The 25225-nt window shown below is 37.7% G+C and overlaps 1 protein-coding gene across 5 annotated transcripts in view; it reads right to left on the reverse strand.

Moving 5' to 3' along the window:
• The window catches only part of AKT3 (AKT serine/threonine kinase 3), a 395966-nt gene that overhangs the window by 121142 nt on the left and 249599 nt on the right, over positions 1-25225 (reverse strand). For all 5 annotated transcript variants that reach the window (XR_007478810.1, XR_007478809.1, XR_007478811.1 and 2 more), the window contains 2 exons: positions 15858-15923; positions 14413-14481 (listed from right to left, as the gene is read on the reverse strand). Coding sequence is in view for 2 of the 5 variants with exons in the window: in XM_049713583.1 (XP_049569540.1) it covers positions 14413-14481; positions 15858-15923 (135 nt within the window). In the remaining 3 variants the exon portion in view is untranslated. The remainder of the gene's footprint in view (positions 1-14412; positions 14482-15857; positions 15924-25225) is intronic.

Below are 25225 nucleotides of genomic sequence, written 5' to 3' on the forward strand. Positions count from 1 at the left end.
AAACTGTAAGATACACATCAACTAGAAGGGGTAAAATTAAGAAAGACTAACCATGCCAAGTGTGGTGATGATGATAAGTAACATCCTAGAAATGCAAAATGGTATAATTTGGCAGTTTCCTATGAGTTGAACATACCAAATAACACAGAAATTGTATTCCTAGATATTTACCTAAGATAACTGAAACTATACAACCACATAAAGATTTGTACTGGATTATTCACAAGAAATTTTTTCATAATAGCCCCAAACTGCAAGAAAACCAAATGTCTATCTACTACAGATTATATAAACACATTGTAATACATCCACCCATATAATAAAGCCATAAAAAGAAATAAGCTACTGATATATGCAACACTATTGATGAATATTAAAAGTATCGTGTTAAGATGCAGAACACAAATGACTATATACTGTGTTTTGAGATTAGAGTTTTTAATATTTAAATATTGTTTCATTACATTTCCTGTTTCTTTTGTTTCTTTTCTTCATGGTCTCAAATTACACATATATTGTGCCTTCTGTTTTCACTCTCTTGAAATGCGCACTCTGGGGTAATCCAACCTTTATGCAAGAAGTTTGACTACCCTGAAATTGCCATCCTGTGCCATAACCACATGGAGAGAAATTGTGAAAACAGATAAATGCCTGGGCAGCTCCTGTACTTTCAGTCACTTCATCTGATATTCTAGATATAAAAGTAAGCATCTTAGATGTTGAGGCTAGTCAAGTCTTTGGATTCTTACTTTAGATGCAGAGATATATTGGCTAAATGAATTTTGGGAAACTAGCCTTGAAATACTATAAAAGTATATACTAAAAACATACCCCGGGGAGAGGACTGGGGTTGGCGGTGTGAACACAGCCTGCAGGGGGTTAGGGCACCACGGCTAGCCAGGAGGGAGTCTGGGGAAAAGACTGGACCTGCCGAAGAGGCAAGAGACTTTTTCTTCCTGCTTTGTTTCCTGGTGTGTGAGGAGTGGGGATTAAGAGCGCTGCTTAAAGGAGCTCCAGAGACAGGCGCCAGTTGCGGCTAAAAGCGCGGACCCCAGAGACGGGCAAGAGACGCTAAGGTTGCTGCTGCTGCCACCAAGAAGCCTGTGTGCGAGCACAGGTCACTATCCACACCCCCCATCTGGGGAGCCTGTGCAGCCCGCCACTGCCAGGGTCCCGGGATCCAAGGACAACTTCCCCAGGAGAACGCACAGCGCGCCTTAGGCTGGTGCAACGTCCCGCTGGCCTCTGCCGCCGCCGGCTCGCCCTATACTCCGTACCCCTCCCTCCTCCCGGCCTGAGTGAGCCAGAGCCCCCGCATCAGTGGCTCCTTTAACCCCATCCTGTCTGAGCGAAGAACAGACGCCCTCCTGCGACCTACACGCAGAGGCGGGGCCAAATCCAAAGCAGAGCCCCGGGAGCTGTGAGAACAAAGAGAAAGGGAAATCTCTCCCAGCAGCCTCAGGAGCAGCGGATTAAAGCTCCACAATCAACTTGATGTACCCTGCATCTGTGGAATACATGAAGAGACAACGAATCATCTCAAATTGAGGAGGTGGACTTTGAGAGCAAGATTTATTATTTTTTCCCCATTTCCTCTTTTTGTGAGTGTGTATGTGTATGCTTCTGTGTGAGATTTTGTCTGTATAGCTGCTTCCACCATTTGTCCGAGGGTTCTATCCGTCCGTGTTTTTTGTTTTTTCTTTAAAAAGATATTTTTTTTCATAATAATCATTTTTTATTTTAATAATTTTATTTTATCCTTACTTTATCTTCTTTCGTTCTTTCTTTCCTTCCTCCCTCCCTCCCTCCCTCCCTTTCTTTCTTTCTTTCTTTTTTCTTTCTTTCTTTCTTTCCTTTCTTTCTTTCTTTCTTCCTTCCTTCCTTTCTTTGTTTCTTTCTTTTTTCTTTCTTCCTTTCTACTTTTTCTCCCTTTTATTCTGAGCAGTGTGGATGAAAGGCTCTTGGTGATGCAGCCAGGAGTCAGTGCTGTGCCTCTGAGGTGGGAGAGACAACTGCAGGACACTGGTCCACAAGAGACCCCCCCAGCTCCATATAATATCAAACGCCAAAAATCTCGCAGAGATCTCCATCTCAACACCAGCACCCAGCTTCACTCAACGACCAGCAAGCTACAGTGCTGGACATCCTATGCCAAACAACTAGCAAGACAGGAACACAACCCCACCCATTAGCAGAAAGGCTGCCTAAAATCATAATAGGTCCACAGATACCACAAAACACACCACCAAACGTAGACCTGCCCACCAGAAAGACAAGATCAAGCCTCATTCATCAGAACACAGGCACTAGTCCCCTCCACCAGGAAGCCTACACAACCCACTGAACCAACTTTAGTCACTGGGGACAGACACCAAAAACAACAGGAACTAAGTCCTTCAGCCTGCAAAAAGGAGACCCCAAACACAGTAAGATAAGCAAAATGAGAAGACAGAAAAACACACAGCAGATGAAAGAGCAAGGTAAAAACCCACCGACCTAACAAATGAAGAGGAAATAGGCAGTCTACCTGAAAAAGAATTCAGAATAATGATAGTAAAAATGATCCAAAATCTTGGAAATAGAATAGACAAAATGCAAGAAACATTTAACAAGGACCTAGAAGAACTAAAGAGGAAACAAGTAATGGTGAACAACACAATAAATGAAATTAAAAATACTCTAGAAGGGATCAATAGCAGAATAACTGAGGCAGAAGAACAGATAAGTGACCTGGAAGATAAAATAGGGGAAATAACTACTGCAGAGCAGAATAAAGAATAAAAGAATTGAGGACAGTCTCAGAGACCTCTGGGACAACATCAAACACAACAACATTCGAATTATAGGAGTTCCAAAAGAAGAAGAGAAAAAGAAAGGGACTGAGAAAATATTTGAAGAGATTATAATTGAAAACTTCCCTAATAATGGGAAAAGAAATAGTTAAACAAGTCCAGGAAGCACAGAGAGTTCCATACACGATAAATCCAAGGAGAAATACTCCAAGACACATATTAATCAAACTGTCAAAAATTAAATACAAAGAAAACATATTAAAAGCAGCAAGGGAAAAACAACAAATAACACACAGGGAATCCCCATAAGGTTAACAGCTGATCTTTCAGCAGAAACTCTGCAAGCCAGAAGGGACTGGCACGACATATTTAAAGTGATGAAGGAGAAAAACCTGCAACCAAGATTACTCTACCCAGCAAGGATCTCATTCAGATTTGATGGAGAAATTAAAACCTTTACAGACAAGCAAAAGCTGAGAGTTCAGCACCACCAAACTAGCTTTACAACAAATGCTAAAGGAAATTCTCTAGCCAAGAAACACAAGAGAAGGAAAAGACCTACAATAATGAACCCAAAACAACTAAGAAAATGGGAATAGTAACATACATATCGATAATTACCTTAAATGTAAATGGACTAAGTGCTCCCACCAAAAGACATAGATTGGCTGAATCGATACAAAAACAAGACTCATATATATGCTGTCTACAAGAGACCCACTTCAGACCTAGAGACACATACAGACTGAAAGTAAGGGGATGGAAAAAGATATTACATGCAAATGGAAACCAAAAGAAAGCTGGAGTAGCAATTCTCATATCACACAAAATAGACTTTAAAATAAAGACTATTAGAAGAAACAAAGAAGGACACTACATAATGAGCAAGGGATCGATCCAAGAAGAAGATATAACAATTGTAAATATTTATGCAGCCAACATAGGAGCAACGCAATACGTAAGGCAAATACTAACAGCCATAAAAGGGGAAATCGACAGTAACACATTCATAGTAGGGGACTTTAACACCCCACTTTCACCAATGGACAGATCATCCAAAATGAAAATAAATAAGGAAACACAAGCTTTAAATAATACATTAAACAAGATGGACTTCATTAATATTTATAGGAAATTCCGTCCAAAAACAAAAGAATACACATTTTTCTCAAATGCTCATGGAACATTCTCCAGTATAGATCATATTTTGGGTCAAAAGCAAGCCTTGGTAAATTTAAGAAAATTTTAATTGTATCAAGTACCTTTTCCAACCACAATGCTATGAGACTAGATATCAATTACAGGAAAAGATCTCTAAAAAATACAAACACATGGAGGCTAAACAATACACTACTAAATATCCAAGAGATCACTGATGAAATCAAAGAGGAAATCAAAAAATACCTAGAAACAAATGATAATGGGGACCAAACAACCCAAAAACTATGGGATACAGCAAAAGCAGTTCTAAGAGGGAAGTTTATAGCAATACAATCCTACCTTAAGAAAAAGGAAACATCTCGAATAAACATCTAACCTTGCACCTAAAGCAACTGAGAAAGAAGAACAAAAAACCCCCAAATTTAGAAGAAGGAAAGAAATCATAAAGATCAGATCAGAAATAAATGAAAAAGAAATGAAGGAAACGATAGCAAAGATCAATAAAACTAAAAGGTGGTTCTTTGAGAAGATAAACAAAATTGATAAACCATTAGCCAGACTCATCAAGAAAAAAAGGGAGAAGACTCAAATCAATAGAATTAGAAATGAAAAAGGAGAAGTAACAACTGACACAGCAGAAATACCAAACATCATGGGAGATTACTACAAGCAACTCTGTGCCCATAAAATGGACAACCTGGAAGAAATGGACAAATTCTTAGAAATGCACAACCTGCCAAGACTGAATCAGGAAGAAACAGAAAATATGAACAGACTAATCACGAGCACTGAAATTGAAACTGTGATTAAAAATCTTCAAACAAACAAAAGCCCAGGACCAGATGGCTTCACAGGTGAATTCTATCTAACATTTAGAGAAGAGTTAACACCTATCCTTCTCAAACTCTTCCAAAATATAGCAGAGGGAGGAACACTCCCAAACTCATTTTGGTATCATCAACCTGATACCAAAACCAAACAAGGATGTCACAAAGAAAGAAGACTACAGGCCAATATCACTGATGAACATAGATGCAAAAATCCTCAACAAAATACTAGCAAACAGAATCCAACAGCACATTAAAAGGATCATGCACCATGATCAAGCGGGGTTTATTCCAGGAATGCATGGATTCTTCAATATACGCAAATCAATCAACGTGATACACCATATTAACAAATTGAAGGAGAAACGCCATATGATCATCTCAATAGATACAGAGAAAGCTTTCGACAAAATTCAACACCAATTTATTATAAAAACCCTGCAGAAAGTAGGCATAGAGGGAACTTTTGTCAACATAATAAAGGACATATATGACAAACCCACAGCTACATTGTCCTCAATGGTGAAAAATTGAAAGAATTTCCGCTAAGATCAGGAACAAGACAAGGTTGCCGACTTTCACCACTCTTATTCAACATAGTTTTGGAAGTTTTAGCCACAGCAATCAGAGAAGGAAAGGAAATAAAAGGAATCCAAATCGGAAAAGAAGAAGTTAAGCTGTCACTGTTTGCAGATGACATGATACTAGACATAGAGCATCCTAAAGATGCTACCAGAAAACTACTAGAGCTAATCAATGAATTTGATAAAGTAGCAGGATACAAAATTAATGCACAGAAATCTCTGGCATTCCTATACACTAATGATGAAAAATCTGAAAGTGAAATCAAGAAGACACTCCCATTTACCACTGCAACAACAAAAAAATAAAATATCTAGGAATAAACCTACCTAAGGAGACAAAAGACCTGTATGAAGAAAATTAAAAGACACTGATGAAAGAAATTAAAGATGATACAAATAGATGGAGAGATATACCATGTTCTTGGATTGGAAGAATCAACATTGTGAAAATGACTCTACTACCCAAAGCAATCTACAGATTCAATGCAATTCCTATCAAATTACCACTGGCGTTTTTCACAGAACTAGAACAAAAAATTTCACAATCTGTATGGAAACACAAAAGACCCCGAATAGCCAAAGCAATCCTGAGAATGAAAAACGGAGCTGGAGGAATCAGGCTCCCTGACTTCAGACTATACTACAAAGCTACAGTAATCAAGACAGTATGGTACTGGCACAAAAACAGAAAGATAGATCAATGGAACAGGATAGAAAGCCCAGAGATAAACCCATGCACATATGGTCACCTTATCTTTGATGAAAGAGGCAGGAATGTACAGTGGAGAAAGGACAGCCTCTTCAATAAGTGGTGCTGGGAAGACTGGACAGGTACATGTAAAAGTATGAGATTTGATCACTCCCTAACACCATACACAAAAAATAAGCTCAAAATGGATTAAAGACCTAAATGTAAGGCCAGAAGCTCTCAAATTCTTAGAGGAAAACATAGGCAGAACACTCTATGACATAAATCACAGCAAGATCCTTTTTGACCCACCTCCTAGAGAAATGGAAATAAAAACAAAAATAAAGAAATGGGAGCTAATGAAACTTCAAAGCTTTTGCACAGCAAAGGAAACCATAAACAAGACCAAAAGACAACTCTCAGAATGGGAGAAAATATATGCAAATGAAGCAACTGACAAAGGATTAATCTCCAAAATTTACAAGCAGCTCATGCAGCTCCATAACAAAAAAACAAACAACCAAATCCAAAAAATGGGTAGATGACCTAAATAGACATTTCTCCAAAGAAGATATACAGATTGGCAACAAACACATGAAAGAATGCTCAACAGCATTAATCATTAGAGAAATGCACATCAAAACTACAATGAGATATCATCTCACACCAGTCAGAATAGCCATCATTAAAAAATCTAGAAACAATAAATGCTTGAGAGGGTGTGGAGAAAAGGGAACACTCTTGCACTGTTGGTGGGAATGTAAATTGGTACAGCCATTATGGAGAATAGTATGGAGGTTCCTTAAAAATCTACAAATAGAACTACCATATGACCCAGCAATCCCACTACTGGGCATATTCCCTGAGAAAAACATAATTCAAAAAGAGTCATGTACCAAAGTGTTCATTGCAGCTCTATTTACAATGGCCCAGAGATGGAATCAACCTAAGTGTCCATTATCAGATGAATGGATAAAGAAGATGTGGCACATATATACAATGGAATATTACTCAGCCATAAAAAGAAACGAAATTGAGCTATTTGTAATGAGGTGGATGGGCCTAGAGTCTGTCATACAGAGTGAAGTATGTCAGAAAGAGAAAGACAAATACCGTATGCTAACACATATGTATGGAATTTAAGAAAAAAAATGTCATGAAGAACCTGGGGGTAAGACAGGTATAAAGACACAGACCTACTCGAGAATGGACTTGAGGATATGGGGAGGGGGAAGGGTAAGCTGTGACAAAGTGAGAGAGTGGCACAGACATATATACACTACCAAACGTAAAATAGATAGCTAGTGGGAAGCAGCCGCATAGCACAGGGAGATCAGCTCGGTGCTTTGTGACCACCTAGAGGGGTGGGATAGGGAGGGTGGGAGGGAGGGAGACGCAAGAGGGAGGAGATATGGGAACATATGTATATGTATAACTGATTCACTTTGTTATAAAGCAGAAACTAACACACCATTGTAAAGCAATTATACTCCAATAAAGATGTAAAAAAAAATTCCCGAATTTATTTTACCTTTATGTGCTAATGTGAATATTATAATGCATCCTTCTTGTCTTGAGACTTTTCGAAAAAGCTTTGGGTGAAAACAATAGAATTCTGATAAAACCTATGTAATATATTAATAACTAAAGTAGTAAAGAATTTAGCTTGTCAGACTCTTGACAACAGATATTTATATATCTATAAATTTAGTAAAATTTAGAAAATCATCACTATGAATATGATATGATACTTTTAATTTAAAAATCACCCAAGTCACACCTCCACAAATTAGTAAGTAGAACTAGAATGCTGACTGCCGGCATTTCTGTCTCATGTGAATTTAAAATGAGATAATTGAAGACAAAATGCCAGCCAGATAATGAGAATCTGAAATAAGTATGAGAGGATCTCAAGATTGGCATGAAACTGGAAGTCATATGCAAAAAGAAAATGAATTTTATCAAAGGGCTTACTATAGAGTGTACAATGAACTAAAATGTGGACAAGAATATTAAATAACGGAAAGTGTTAGGTTCAGTTGTACCCACATAAAGAATACAGACGAATGTGAAAAATTTATTATTTAGAAAATCTTTGTAATGATTTTCCTTTCCCCACTAATGAATCTCTTAACCTCCAGGAGATTTCAGCCTGGAGAGGGATTTATAGAGGTTTGGTTTACAGGCCTGAAAGAAATAAGGCTATGAGTAAGATTTTGGGGAAGAGTCCTAAGTAGAGACATTCTAAATCACACTAAACACCTTAGTCAGTGTTCAGTTTACTTTTTCTCCCCACAATATTTTTCTGCTTCTGGTATGAATTTGATAATACTTAAGCTACAAAAAGAGAGTGGCTTGGATATGTCAGCAGCAGTGTGATTGGTCACATTATTAGAGTACTTTTATAATCTCCAGATGCTGACTTACTGTCCACCAAAGGTTTCACTGAACTTTCATAACCTTGTTCTACTGAGCTCCAAACTAACCCTTGTATATTCTATACTATAGCCAAGGTACATACCTTGCATCATGCCAGAAAAAAAGAAGAATCCATGGTACTCTGCTTAGAAACTAGTAGTAGATGTCAAATCCAATGAATTCAGTTGCTATCTTTCAGTTGTATATCTTTACTATACTCTTACACTTAATATACTTTCCTTAACTTTTAAGGCTTCTCTTGTCTGGCTCCTTCTATCCAGAATCCTCCTTAGGTTTCTCTCATCACCAACATGTCTGATGTTGGTATCTTCAGGCACCATTCTTAGCCATTTATTTTTCTAACTACACACTGTTCTCACACTGGACATTTCTTCCCTTCCTTCGTTTCCGCATTGCTGCTGAAGTCTATTTGTATCTCTGACCTGACTCTCCCACTTCCTTCAGATCCCCACGAAGTAACTCACATACAGGATGATCAACTCAGAACTCATTCCTTTTACTGTGTTTCCTGATTTTACAAACAGCCCAGTATCCACACAATTCCCCAAGCAGCAAATAGGAAACTGTGTGATGTTTCCCTTTCTCTCCATTTAGTCATTAAATCCTGGGAATTCTAGTACCTAAACACCATTCAGAATTTGTTTCCTTCTCACTAATACTGGCTCAATTAACAACCTTATCATTTTTATGATCGGATTACCAAAACCTTCCAACTTCAGTAGCTTCTAAGTAGTTTCCCTGTTTCCAATTTTGTCTTTTCCAATACATGCCTCATACCACTACCAAAGTCTTCTTTGTAAAACATTTCATACAGACGTCCTTCCATGATGCTTCACTGCCTTCAGGATAAAATCTAAATTACTTGGGAGAGATCTGTCCTAACATGACCCTACCTACCTGGTTAGATTCTTCTGGCTTTTCTCTGCAGGACTCTATGCATCATCCGTACTGTGCTACATCTGGGGAGATCGGGGAGAGCTTGCATGAGCTCCATCACACTCTAAACATTCTATTTTCTCTGTGTAGGAATGCTCTCCCTCTCATCCTTATTTATGTAACTTACAGTTACATTCAAGACTTAGCTTAGCAACTACTTTAAGAAGTGTTTCCTACCCTGGCATTCTCTTCCTTCCTTTTGGATTGATTCAAATAGGCATTCTCTGTATCCCACAGCAACCAGTGTTTTCATAGCAATAATGACACTGCATATGTATATTTTCTTGTCTGTCTCTCCAATTAGATACTCATCTTCTAAAGTAAAGTACCATATTTTCCTTATTTCTACAACCTCTGAGTTCCAACTCATAGTAGTTACTCATTAAATATTTAATAGGCAAATGGACTATAATGGAGTGGGTTCTAAAGTTAACACATAGATTATGAGGTATAACCAAAATCATCCTTGGAAATTCCTTAGGAAGGTACTACACTGAAGACCAATATACTGTCTCAATATAGTTAAGCTCAGCACAGTTTTTCCTCTAGCATTGAAATAATATAGTTTCTTTAGATGAACACCTCTACTTACAATGCACTTAATGACAATGTTTTATAAAAACTATGTATTTTTAAGCACTAGAATTTATATCCCATGAAACTCTAAGGATGGCAAGTAGAAACTGACGTGGAATAAAAGAATAGCAAATTTCTCTCTCATCTTCAGGTCACTCTGAATATACTCAGCAAGCGGAATGGCAGAATCACCATTTCCTTCTTTCCTTCCCTTCCACTCTCCTTCCTCCCCTCCCTCTCTCCCTCCTTCCCTCCTTCCTTCCTATCTATCTATGTTCTCTCTTGCTGGGCCTATTTCTTTGAATTCATATAAATTAAATAAAATTATTATATGACTCCATTGTACTGATACGCCTATAAGCAGCCACTGTTGATTTTTCACAACCAGTATTTCTCTCATAATCTACTTCCACCAAGATTATGTAGTGCTTTAAACAATATTGGTAAATGCAGGGATAATAACAAGCATGGCCATGAGCATGCTAAACTCTTGTGCAGTCTATCAGGCTGAAAGAAGTCCAGATAGTCACAAAAATGTGAAGAAAGTATAAGAAAAGAAATGTCTCAGCTGTTGATCTTATGCTTCAAAATAAACATTCCAGAACATAGGCTAAAAGAATACTATGGCTAATTAAAAATCAACAGACAATAAATATGAATTGAGTGAAAACTTAGCTAGTTATAATTAACTTCAATGGGTCCACTAAAGAAGCCTATCTCTGGGCAAACACTGGAGAGAAAGAGATTTGAGGATGCTGCCATTTGGGTGAGTACTATCAGTTTACCAGAGCTTACTTTTCAACAGGCTAGTATTCTCTGCTCAAGCTTCCTAGATACCACACAGACATTCCACATTTGGGAAACTCATGGTGTATCAATAAGTGTTGGTATGGATTGTTTGTATGAATTTGTAGATTTCTGTACTTTAATTCTCTCTACTTCAATCTTATTTCAAAAACGTAAGTTCTACATTTAGTAGTTTTTCTACAGCAAGTGAGTTTTCTGCATTTCTAGGAAGCATCCCTGAGCAGAATAATGGCATGGTGAACCTAAAGCAAAACCAAAATAAAATAAGTCACCATAAGCATATACTGAATATAGATTTCCTTCTCAGATAAGTTTAATAGGTGAAATAATCCCATCGCTAAAGAAAACCATCTGGCTAGTCTGAAAATATGCTTTTGTGTAAAAAAAAATTTTTTTAACAGTCATCAATTGATTAATCGCCGAAGTACTCTAGGTTTAGAATAAAAGTGCAGGTGCCACCTAACTCCCTCTACTAAGCTTCTAGGCAGCTTCCCTTCATCCCACCATCCAAAATTCTTCTTTCTTTCCTGTGAAGTCCCATGGTCCTTAATCTATGCTTCTGATAAAAGTGATAATTATCACTTTACACTTAGTATAAATTTTGTACCTAATCTTCCCCACTAGATCATAAACTCTTTGAGGGTAAAAGTTATGTTTAATTGAGATTCGTATGCCCCATAGTATCTACCAGCGTGCCCTGCTCATAATAAATATGTACTTTATAAATACACTCAAAGATACTTCCTCCTGAAAAAACATTTTCAGCTTTTTTTCTAAAGTAAACTATATACCATATTACTTTCTATTTTTCTTCCTATTTCTCAGCAGTTCCTAGTTTACCACTTTTGCTAACTACTTTCATCCCTGTTCCCTGAGGGAATCTGTTCATCTATCCACTTATTTACTCATTCAAAACATCCAATAAATATTTGAAGGTGCCAGAGTTATACCAGTAAGTCCCTTAGGGAGCTCTGAGTCTAGTAGGAAAGATAGACAAGTAAATACATAATTATAAAACAATGTGCTAATTTTTGTAATAGATGCAAACACATGATACTGTCTAAGAGTACTTCTGCAATTTAAGAGTGCTTCTCCAAGATTTTGCCTGCAGTTTATCATTTCCCTACGTAATATTCTCTCCCCTGGTCATCCATCCATCCATCCCTCCATCCATCTGCCTGCCTATCTTCCTTCCTTCAATTTTAATACACAAAATACAAAAGCTGCACAAGAATAAATAAGTGAAAAATAAGTTGTCCTCCCATCTTTTCCCCAGTGACTCAGCTTGCCTTCCCAAAGGTAAGCAATAATGTCCAGTACATAATTTCAGAGATACTCAATGTATACACATATATATGGTCTTACTTTAACACAATAGAAGCATACTTTATATTCTGTCTGCACCTTGTTTTTCTTATTTCATAACATATCTTAGAAATTGCCTTGTCTCAGCCCATATTGGGCTACCTCATTCTTTTTAATGGATATAAAGTATTTCACTGCGTGGATGTAACACTGATTAAGCAGTCTCCTTACTGAATGCTCATTTAAGGTACTACAATAGTGCAATGAATATATTTATCCATATATTATTCTGTGGTATATTTGTGAGTATGTTTGTAGGATAAATTCCTGGAAATGAAATTCCTGGGTCCCAGAATACGTGCTCTTTTAATTTTGATAGATACTAACATAGAAGTTTCACCAATTTCATTTCCCACAAAATAGGAAATATCCACTTCCATAACTTAAGTTACAGTCTTTATGGGAATGGCTCCCAAATCTGTATCCATATTCTGACCCTTTATTTATTCTCTGTGATATCTCCACATATGTTTTTCTTAGAACCTTAGGAAAAAGCTTTCCAAACCCAAATTTATAATTTTACCCTTAACACATTCTTCATAAACTCACTGTATATATTAATTTTCCTGATCCCAACCAAAAGTCACTTTTGATATGTCTTTTTTTTAAATAAATGTATTAATTTTATTTTTGGCTGTGTTGGGTCTTTGCTGCTGCAAGTGGGCTTTCTCTAGTTGTTGCAAGCCAGGGCTACTCTTCGTTGCGGTGCACATGCTTCTTATTGCGGTGACTTCTCCTGTTGCAGTGCACGGGCTCTAAGCGCATAAGCTTCAATAGCAGTGGCATGAGGGCTCAGTAGTTGTGGCTCGCGGGCTCTAGAGCGCAGGCTCAGTAGTTGTGGTGCACGGGCTTAGTTGCTTTGCGGCATGTGGGATCTTCCCGGAACAGGGTTTGAACCCGTGTCCCCTACGCTGGCAGGCGGATTCTTAACCACTGCACCAGCAGAGAAGTCCCATGCCTGGGCTATTATAATCTAACTACTCAACTTCTTCCTCTGTGCTTGCCTACCAGTGATTCTGCTCATATCATCCTCTCCACCTGAAATATCCTCTCAAATCAGTTCCCCTGATGAAATCTCATTAAGCCTACCCTAAATACTAGATCATCCATAACACATTTTCTTTTATGAATTTATTAACACTTAGGTCTTTCACTATATAATAATACACTTATAAGATAAATTTAAAGCTCTTTCACTATATATTCTAATTTGTAATACAGTTATAAGATAAATTATAAATTCTTAACACATTTGGATAAACTCACACTGCCAAGGCACTCAAAATGTGTTTACCAAATGAACGAATGAATTTTTTGCAAATTCCTATAAGTCCTATAAGTCTGATAATTCTATAGGGGAAAATATTGTATAAGGGATATTTTCTTCTTCCTTCCTTCTCCTTCCTTCCTCCCTCCCTCCCTCTCTTTCCCTCCCTTCTTTGTTTCTTTCTTTTCCTCCCTCCCTCACCCTCTCTTTTCTTCCATTCCTCCTTCCCTCTCTTCCTTCCCTCCTTTCAGATAATAAGACTATTTTAAGGTCTGTGAGATACAAGCCCTTATTTAATAATTAAACTTATTTCAGAACACTCACAATGTGAAATATTTCCAGTTAACTAGTGCAGTTAATTACATTTTCCCTCTGCATTGATTTTGATCAAATATAGGGAGGAGAAAGGATAAAGAATAAAGCAATAGGTGAAATATACTACTAAAATGATTGAATTTCCCTTCAAAACTACAAAATTCCTTAAAAATCCCTTACATACAGTCAAAGTTTCTCTAACTACTATGTAGAAGAAGGCAGAACTCAACCACAATGTGCCTATGGCCTATTGTTAAACAGAGTTTAAAATGCACAAAATAATTTTTCATAAGTTTCACAAATCTTTAGGAAGAACTATGTAAAGCATCATAAACCCTCTATTTCTGGTTTTCAAAATTAAAAACCATGATTTAAAAAATCATATCTGTAGTAACATTTTTTTGCATTTAAAAAATTTAGAAAAAAGAGTATGATTAAACGTTCCTATACATAGAAGTCATTGTAAAAAATAAATGATCCTTATATTTCATTAGAAAATTATTCAGCTCCCATTTACTAAAATAGTAGAAAGAGCTATACAAATCCCTATCAAGGAGTAGAGAACTATTACATTATAACTTGTATTGTAAATAAGTTTTAAAAAATAACAGTACTACCATGCAAATGCAAGTGCTGGTTATACTTCTTGACTCACCTCTCCCCCATTAACATATTCCATCACAAAACACAAACGGTCTTTTGTCTGGAAGGAATATTTCAAGGACTTGAAATGAAAAAGAAAAAATGTTATATTATAATCCTACATTCTTACAACGGTATCAAAAAGAGAATACTTAGAAACAGTAAGCATGATTGATAAAATGAATTGTTTTTGTTCCTTAAGAGTGTATTTATTCCCTTAAGAATGCTTAAGTAAAAGTTTATGAGAAATATAAAACAAATTTTGTGACGATCAGCAATGAGTATTATTTGGGGAAAATTAGAATTATGATTTTTACTAAAAATAAACTTAGTAATTGTTATGAGTACTTCTCAATCTACTATGTCATCTACTTGAAACTGTATTGGTCCCTAAAGTTCTTATCCATGAGACCTTAAAAGTAAGGCCTACAAATTACTTCAGGGAAAGTCTTAGGAGTACAGTTATAGTGGTTATACTTAGGTTTCTAATATAGTTTCAGTATCACTTCTTGCATAGAGGTCGCATTACATGACCCAATCCAATAGAGTTGTTTCAGATAATCTTATAGGTTATCAAGATATTAAAACTTTAGAGCCAACTATCTTAATACTTTGAAAAATAAACACACAACAATGTAACAAAGTAAGTCTATGTATCTGGTGATACCTCTGAAAAAACCTACTAAATAATCCTAAATCTTTAAAAGTTTCTCCTTTTGAAAGTCTGTTATTTTTTTTATTTTATTTTTTTTGCAGTACGCGGGCCTCTCACTGTTGTGGCCTCTCCCGTTGCGGAGCACAGCCTCCGGACGCGCAGGCTCAGCGGCCATGGCTCACGGGCCCAGCCGCTCCGCGGCCTGTGGGATCTTCCTGGACCGGGGCATGAACCCGTGTCCCCTGCATCGGCAGGCAGACTCTCAACCACTGCGCCACCAAGAGAGCCCTGAAAGTCTGTGATTTTTAATCTTAATACACTTCATTGGAACCAGGAACATACAGAAGCTTTGCAAATTATGCCTCTATTACAAGCAATCTAAACGGGACTAAAAAAAAAAAATCAGTCTGTTTCAAAGTAACTAAGTTATATGTATTTAAGTCACAGTTTATACTTTATCTAATGAAGAAAATGTACCATGACTTATCCTATTTTTAACTTAAATGCTATCTTTAAATTTATTTTTAAATGTATTTGCTCTATTTTTTTTAAGGCAGTGAAAGTTATGGGAAGAAAAAGAAATCTCAAAAAACTCATGGGTATATAACGAGAAGACTACAAATGCATGCATATTGTAAACTTAATCCATACATTCTAATAATTTCCCCCAAACTGACTTATCTACAAAGAAAATGTCATACCTAAATAAATGTTATTTAAAATGTTATTTTTCATAGCTTAGATTCTATAATAAAACTCCCTTAAATATAAAATGTTATAACATCTTTCCTCTAAGCACTTACTGTTAAAAAGGGATGTCTAGTGTTCTTTAATACTCTGCTTTCAGTTAAAGTGTGTGCCACTTCATCCTACAAAAGAAAAAGGCAAACCTTTAATATATGTTCTGAGCACAAATAATATAAAAATTTTGCTATTTCTCTAAGACCAGAAGAGGTAAACACAGACACAGAAAAAGATTTTAAAACACATGCTCCCTTTATTGCTAAGCTTCTCTTCCACCAAAAAAAAAATCAAATTAGTGATTTAAATCAGATGGCTATAATGTATAAACTCATATAAATTCAGTCATACTTAAAGTATAGCAATAATGATATAAAATCAGCAAAAATTATCAGGGACACAGAAAATGAAATAGTAAGCCTTTCCCCTTGAAGAGAATGCCTTATAAGTTAACAGCTAGGCATGGAGTAGTTAATATTTCCATGTCTGTATTACACTGTATTCAGGGGGATTTAAAGGATATATTTCATTAAAGATCATAGAATTTGTTGCAAGTCTTCTACCTAAAAGAAAAATCAGTTATTGAAAAGGGGGACACAGTACCTGTATAAGATTTAATTCTTAAAAAAAAGAGATTTAATTCTAAATTATACATTTTAGAAATAAAAACAGAGTATAAAAGCTGTATATTTTTGCTTGTGGCTTTTTTAGCATGCTTCTTTTTTTTTTTAAAAAAAAGGTCACAGCCTATTCTAGGTGACACTTTTTAAATCTGCATATATTTCAAACCAAAAATACACTAAGAGTGTATTTCCCCAATCTTGTACATAAATTTCATCTTGACATCAAAAGTGAACTAGGAAAGATTTCCTCAACATATGGAGAACTGGAAAAATGTTTCATATTTTAAAAATAACACTATCTTAAAGAATGAAAGGAAAGGAAGACAACTGCTGAAACTAACACAGCATCTCTGGTCTCTGCTGCTGCCAAGATCCTGAACAAGGCCCTTACTGGATCAATTTCTTAATATTGCTGGCAAATCACAGTTAGGTTATAAGTAAGACAAGGGAACATTAGGACACTGCATTATATTTATTATTTTTATAAAAGCATCTGACCTTAGTTAGACTTAGCAGATAAATGAGCAATAGACTGATCAAAGATGCTAAAATCCAAAACCCATTCCAAGAGGGAGAGACCAATTCTGTCTGAACAGAAAGTAAAGTGTAATGAAATAGTATTTAAAACCAGTGAAATAAAGTATGGGTAAGAAAGCATTCCAGTCTTATTTGTTTAATAAGAACCAGAATTAAGTGCTCAAACAGTATGAAAGTCCCTGTCATATCATACTATAACTTCTAAATTAATTAAAGTAATACCAAATATCTTAATACAAAATAAATAAGCAGAAATGACACCATAACTAAGTTCTGTCCCCACAGTGCCTAGCATAATGATTAACATACAGTAGGTACTTATTAATGTTTGTTGAACTTAGCTATTTATCATAGGAATGAATTCCAAGATGTAAAATGTGTGGGACTTCACTCATTCAATCATTTATTCCTTCAATAGATATGAAACAAATATATTCTGGGTATTGTTCTACCCACTGAAGACAGGGCAACTGAACAACACAGACCAAAGTCCTGCCCTCATGGAGCTTTCATTCCAGTTAGTCAGACGGTGGTCAGTATTAATGGAAAAAATAAAAAAGAGAAGTGGATACTGCAGTTTATGAGAATCATATAATGAATGTAAAATACAAGATTAAGGATTATACAGTGGCTATTTTGAGATATAGAACTGAATTCAATGATTAAAAAACCAAATCCTCAATATGCATTTACTTAATGTTAAGACAGTGCAAGCATAAAGTGGTTTAAAAAAAAGATATGATTCTTTTGCTCATGGAGTTCACATGCTAGTGGACAAGACATAACAAATTTGTAAATATCCAATTTAAGAAATAATTACGAATTCTGATAAGTGATCTGATTTTCTTAAGGGAAAACTGGGGTCTCTACTATAGTAAATGGGATAATGAAGGAAAATCAATGCTACTGGAAGATCATAGGTTGGGTAATGTGATGGTGTAGGCGATGGAGGATCAGAGGCCCACAGCTGATTTCTGTTTTTAAGTTTGCTCAGCCTCCTCTGAGAAGGACAGCAAAAACAGGAGGGATCAATCAGGAGACAACTGCAGTACAAGAGTGAAATGAGGATGGCCTGGATGACAGGAACAGCAGGAACAAGAAAAAATGTTTGGAGTATTTTTGAGATATAAAATTAATAGTAAAAAACTAACAGCTATATGCTTCCAACAAGACGGTAAAGCAGAAGAAATATTTCTTTATATGCAGTCAGAAAGAGATTCACAGAAGACATAACATTTTCCTAATATACTTCAGGATTTTAAGGGATTTGAGGCAGTGAACTAGGAAAAGACTTAAAGAAAGGTAAGTATGAAACCAGAAAAGATATTCTAGTACTTCAGAAAATATTTCTGGCAGATATTTCATTCTATTTTGTTGAAACAAACTCATTATATGTAACAGTTGTTTTTCTAAATCACTTCATAAGTTTCATGAAAGATTATATTTTTTCTAAATTCTATGATCTGCCTAATCACATTAAAGGAGCCAAGTAAAGATGTAGGTAGGCAAAAGCTAAAAACAATATTTCTTTGTTGTAAGAATGATACCAGAATTAATACCATGTACATATCTTTCATGTATTAAAATGTATTTTCTAGCATATTTTTACATCTGATCAAATTAGAATTTCCCCCTTAATGCAAATTTAATGGTACAATATTTCACATACTAATTAGTTTCTGCTATGAAGATAAGGTATGCACAAGCTAAAAAGTAAACACAGATGTCAATAATTTTTAATTACAGTTAAAAGCAATATGTCAAAACAAAAAGTTATAAATAACAGTGATAAAGCTTAGTGGCTAAAACAATATGATGCTTTTTTAAAAATCCATTTGTTGATCATGATTACAAATGAAGAGTGCTTCGGTATATAATGTAAGTATAATGTTTTCATGAAAAAGCTTTTGAAATATAGTTTCATGGATATTCATCCATGGTAAAATACTAAACAATGAATTTTAAAATCTAATTTCTTTCATAGAAAGAAGTTTACAGAGAATGGAATTTTATTTCTTGCAAACATGAGGCAGAATAGTCTTCCTCATATTTATTTTCTCAATTGTCTCTAATTTATCACTGCCCTCTACTACACAGAGTTTAAAATTCTTCTTTCATTTGCCGCACTTATTGTGTTGTGGTAGTTAGGGGTTGTTTTTGGAGGGGGCACAAGGAGTAAATGACGACAGAGAAACAGAAGAAAAGAACATCTCTATTACTGAGGACCAAGGGTGTCATCTCCTTTAATCCTTGTAGTAACTGAGCAGGTTTGGTTTGACTATTCCCATTTTATATGAGGCCAATCAAGGTTCACAAAAGTTAAACTGCTCAAGTTGCAGGTGAAAAGGTCAATATTGATCCCATCTAAGTCCAACATCAATGGTCATTTCCACTTCACCACACTGTCTCCCATCTTCAAAAAGCCTGGTACCAACTTAACTAGGTACTTTAACTCTGTTCACATTATTTTCTCCATTTTGACAAGACTATAATGACTGACTTTTATCAGAAGCTGGTTGAATTCAAGATACATCATATCTAAAGCATCTTTTTTTTTTTTTTTTTTTAATCCAGAGCTATAAATGACACTCAGAGGAGGAGATGTAGCAGGTGGGGAAGCAGAGAGAAGAGGGGAGAAGTTTTTACCTTGGCACCTTTATTCTTAATTAAACCACAATGACTACAAGTGATCATTATTTACTTGTGCTGTTTTGACAAGCCGTATGTCAGCAATCTATACATTTTTCTTCTGTAGCAAAGATGTCATACTTATCAAGCTCTAAATTTTAGGGTTGTAACTTCCCCCTCTTTGGAAAACCTGAGCAATGGCCCAGATGCAGACTTCTAATACTTCCACTCTCCAGCTCTCACACTTTCTCCTCACCGTTCCTTCATTTCTATTGCTATTACCTTTTTTGAGGATCTTTTTCATCTTGATGGAAAAAATGAAAGCACAATTTTTCCCTGTTATCTATGAATATTATATCACCTTTATCAAATGTTGTTATTTGATACTTAATTTTTTTTTTTTTTTTTTTTTTGGTGGTACGCAGGCCTCTCACTGCTGTGGCCTCTCCCGTTGCAGAGCACAGGCTCCGGACGCGCAGGCTCAGCGGCCATGGCTCAAGGACCCAGCCACTCCGCGGCATGTGGGATCTTCCCCGACCGGGGCACGAACTCGTGTCCCCTGCATCGGCAGGCGGACTCTCAACTGCTGTGCCACCAGGGAAGCCCTAATACTTTATTCTTGATGCTCTTGTTCCAAATATTGGGCTGGCCAAAAAGTCTGCTTGGGTTTTTCATATGATGTTACCGAAAAACCCAAACAAACTTTTTGGCCAAACCAATGTTACTTGGATGGAGGGCTACATGAACTTCTTTGACTTCAGTCATGACATAATCTTCAGTACCTAGTCCTTCTTAAATTGTAGAACACGCTGCTTGTCTATATTGCCCTTCACTACATTCCCTTCTTTCCTTCTGCCTCTTCCAATTCCCAGTATTGGAATACATCAATCTCTACTTTCTCACTTTTATTGATATATTCCACATCTCAAGGGGAATAAAATCACAAACATACTGACTAGCACCATTATAATGCCCTCTCTAATCTCAGCTGAATCTTCTTAGGATTCTTTAACTCATCCCTACCAAGGTCATTCTTCCATTCCTCAGTATGAATGTTTCAAAACTTTTCCAGGCCTCCTACCAGGCCTAGTATGTATGATAAAATGTACACACAACCCCACAAGGTTACCTTACCTAGTTAAACTACTGAGCTGAGATTGGCACCGAGGTCTATCTGACTTTCATTAAGTCCAGGAGATTTTCATAAAGTTGTCTTTCTTTATCTCAACCTCACTCCCACAGTTTCATCCTACTTCCTACTCAGAATAGAGGTCATTAACCTCTTACCTTCATAGATACACTCATTCCCTTGGTGACTTCATTCAGACTATGACCCTAAATACAGTCTATATGGTGATCATGGACTTCCACATTTGTGTCTCAAATGCAGGCTTCTTCCCTAAACTCCAGAAATGCTTATTTGACATGGATGTCTAATAGATGCCTTTAACTTGGATGTCTAAAAGAAATATCAAATTTGACATGTCCAAAACCTAATTTCTAATCTCCCATGAAAAGGCCTGTTTCTCCACAGAAAAAAAATCATCCCCATTGCTGCAAATGGCAACAGCATCCTTCCAGTTGCTCAGGCCAAAAACCTGGCAATGATCCTCAACTCCTTACTTTCTCTCATACTCTACATTCAATCTGTCAGGCAATCCTGATGGCTCTTCATCAAAATATACCCCGGATTGATTACGTCTTACCACCTCCACTGCTAATACCCTAATGTAAGCCGCTATATCAATTATCTGGATTATTTGCCATTAACTCCTAACAAACTCCCTGCTTCCAACCCACAGTCTATTCTCAACACTGCAGCCAAAGTGATGATATTAAAATGAAAATTATATCATGTTACTATACTGCTTAAAAACTTCCAATGGCTTCCCACTACACTGAGTAAAAACCAATATCCTTACAACATCTACCACTACCCTAAACAACCCTCCACTACTTTTACTCTACACAAGCCATGCTAGACTAGATTCCTAGCTATTTTAAAAATATGCTCCTTCCTCAGTGCTTTTTTGATTGTGATTTCCTCTGTCTGGAATATCCTCCCAAATACCTGAAGTCTTCCTCCCAAATACCTGAAGTCTTCCTCCCAAATACCTTGCTTCCTCATTTCCTTCCAATGTTCACTGAAATTTCACTTTCTCAGTGAGGTCTTCTGTGATCATTCTATTTAAAACTACAAAACCCACAAAAATCACAAACACTACTATTCCTTGTTTCCCTACCCTACTTAATTTTTCTCCATGGTATGTATTAATTTCTTACAATTTTGGTCAGTCTTATTCATTCACATATTCCCATTGCCTAGGGCAGTAACTAGTAAATAATTAGGTGTTCAATTTATATTTGTTGAAAGAAAGAATGAATGAATCAGTAAATAGTGAATGATAACCCTAGGAATGATGCTAAAGAATGATAGAATCTTCACGACTGCAAGAAGCAAATCCAGAACACAAATCAATGAAATCATACCTCCGATAGCACAATGACAGATGATGAAGATGCAGCAGATCAAAGCAAATACATTCATTATCTGCTTTCTACAGTAAACCACGATCATTTGCACAATAGATAATACAGAGGTTCATGAGAATCTGAAAGAATGGATCAAAGAAGCTGGCAGATGATAAGACTTTCTGGTTAGGGGCCAGCACTTAATAACTTAAAAGCCAAGGAAAGAGAAGTGTCAGCAGTCAAGTCAAAGCACTGGTTTGATATTTTAATAGGTGTATGTGTAGGAAAGAATGAATTCAGAAGGCCTGGATTGCTCAAACCCTGTACACTCACAAGGAAAGTCAATCCTCAGGACGGTCCCTTGGCCAGCTCCTGGGAAATAAGCTCTGATCCCTTGGAATATTCTACCTGGTAAGAGCATTTTTGCATGCCAGAGATCTTGGGCCACATGACACCAGTTTGACTAGACAGTTCATGCAAACGACAGGAAGAACGATGAAAGCTGTGTGCCTGATTTTGCTTAGGGTGGCTAGGGAAACCACACAGGTGCTGCTTGCCTACATGACTCACTTAAAATAAAAATCCGGGAAACCAAGGCTTGGGTGAGTTTCCTGGGTTGACAACGCTTTGCACATGTTGTCACACATTGTTACTGGGGGAATTAAGTGCATCCATGTGACTTTACTGGGAGAGGACACCTGAAAGGTTTCTCCTGGACTTTGTCCCATATGACTTTCCTTTTGTTGATTTTAATCTGTATGTTATCACTGCAATAAGCCATAACCACTAGTATATCAGCTTTCCTGGATCCGTGATTCCTAATGAAATATTAAGCCTGAGAGTGGTCTTAGGGATCACTGACATTTAGCACCAGAAATAGGACTTGTTAGGAGTGACGTCAACAAGATGGAGGGCTAGGAGGTCCCAATATTAGGTTATCCTACAAAAACAACAAGCAACTACAAACTGATGAAAACAGCTTTTGAAAAGCTCTGGACTACAATGAAATCAGAAGAAAGCAATGAAGCAGCATAAACCCTGTAGAGTTTTTAAAAACGAGGATGGCTGCCAGAAAAGTATAGGAAGCATCTTACCTGTGACATCCCATCCCCTAGACCAGAGCAGTTAGGCACCAGAAAAGATGGCCTCAGAGGGATTTCCCCCTATGGGGAAAATAAGAGCAAGAGAACTCCAACAAGCTTCACTGCCATGGCTGTTTGCAGCTTTCACTACTGAGGATTCCCACACTCTTCACCAACACTGACTGAACTCAGCTAACAGAGCTACCGAAAGTCCACACCACTGCAGCTCCTCTCTGGGGCAGGAGCTGTTGCTGCGGATGACACCTGGCCTCAGGGATCCTAGTTGCTGCTGTGTCTGGCTCCCTGGATCTTAGGATGCCACAAAATCTAGCCATCCACAAAGCCAAGCTGCTGCTGCTCTGAGCCCTACCACTGAGTCCTAATCAGGGCTTTGACCTGCCATACAAGGGCTACTACTCTGTCTCCTGCCTTCCATGTCCCACCTTAGGGCTCTACCATGCCACAACCAGGGCCATGGCTGTTCTGCTTATGTTCCACTCCCAGGATCCAGTTGCAGCTTTGACCTGCCGTAAATGGGGCTGTGCCACTGCTCTGTACCCTGCCACTGGGTCCCAAGTTGTAGCTTTGACTAGTCATAACTTGGGCTGCAATACCACTGCTCTGCACCCTACCCCTGGGTCCTAAGACAGGACTTTGACCTGTCATAAGGAGCCACCCTGCTGCTGCTCTGCACCCTGCCCCTAGGGTCCCGACACACATCTTTAATGGGCCATTACCAAGCAATGTTGCCACTGTTCTGCAACCACCCCTGGGTCCTAAATTGTGGCTTTGATCTGTCTTCATCAGGCTGTGCTGCTGCAACTCTGTTCCCTGTCCCTGGGTTTCTGTCACCATTTGACCTGCCATTACAGGGCCACATGCTGCTGCTCAGCACACCGTCCTTGGGGTTCCAAGTCAGAGCTGTGACCCACCATAACTGGGGCAGGTGGTGCTACATCTGCTCTATACCCTGCCCCCCGGGTTGAAAGTCAGGGCTTTGACCTGTCCATCAGTAGATTGTGCTGTTGGAGCTCTGCAACCGCCCCCAGAGTTCTAAGTTGCTGCTATGACCCAACATCACTGGGGCCAATCTGTTACTGTTCTGCAACTGCCCCGTGGGTCCTAGGCCACGGTTATGACTTACCATTGCTGAGGCCAAGATGCTGCTGCTATAAAACTGAACCCTGAGGCCAGAGTCAGGTATTTGACCAACCATCTATAAGAAGTACACTACTGTACTCTGGTTCTGGGTCCCAAGCCACTGCTGAACCCTGTCATCCCAGGAATCCTGCTGCTACTGCATTCCCCTTTACCCCAGGGCCTGAGTCACTGTGGTGATTCCCAGGAACCCAGACCCCAGTTCCATGGGAAGTCTTCACGTGCCTGCACCTCAGAAACCAGTGCCACTGCCACTGTAAGTGTACCTGTGACCCCACGACCCAGGTGTTGTGTTAGCTCTGTGCGCACCAGGTGCCAGAATACCAGCTCCACTGATGCCCCAAGTGTCAGCACACCAGCCCTGCCATCAAGAGGGATTCCCTTGGCTAGAATTTTGACAGGCAGAAAAGAATAGTAGGATCCCTGCAGCTTTTGCCACCACTGCCACCCACATCTTCTAAAAGAAGATGTCACAATCTATGCTGATGTTGATCTCAGCTGACAGAGCTGCATGGAAGGGACTTTAGTGTGCCCTCCCTGGAACCAGAGACACTGCACCCTACCCAGCTGGCATATTCACAGTCATCTTTAGGTGATAATCTTTCCCCAGTGAAGCTAGTCTTAAAAAGCTGAAAAAGGCAACTGTTCCCTTGAATGCATGATTATCAACTCAAAGACATTAGAAACATGAAGAAGCAAGAAAACATGACATCACCAAAGGTACACAAGAATTTTCCAATAACTGACACCAAAGAAATGAATGGATTTGAGTTACATGAAAAAGAATTCAAAGTGTTTAAGGAAGCTTAGCAAGATTCAAGTGAACACAGAGAGACAGCTAAATGAACTCAGAAGAACAATACATGAACAAAACAAGAAGTTTGACAAACTAGTAGAAATGATAAAAAAAAAAAAGAACCAATCAGAAAT

This window comes from Orcinus orca, chromosome 1, assembly GCF_937001465.1.
Source record: "Orcinus orca chromosome 1, mOrcOrc1.1, whole genome shotgun sequence".
In the NCBI taxonomy this organism is placed as follows: Eukaryota; Metazoa; Chordata; class Mammalia; order Artiodactyla; family Delphinidae; genus Orcinus; species Orcinus orca.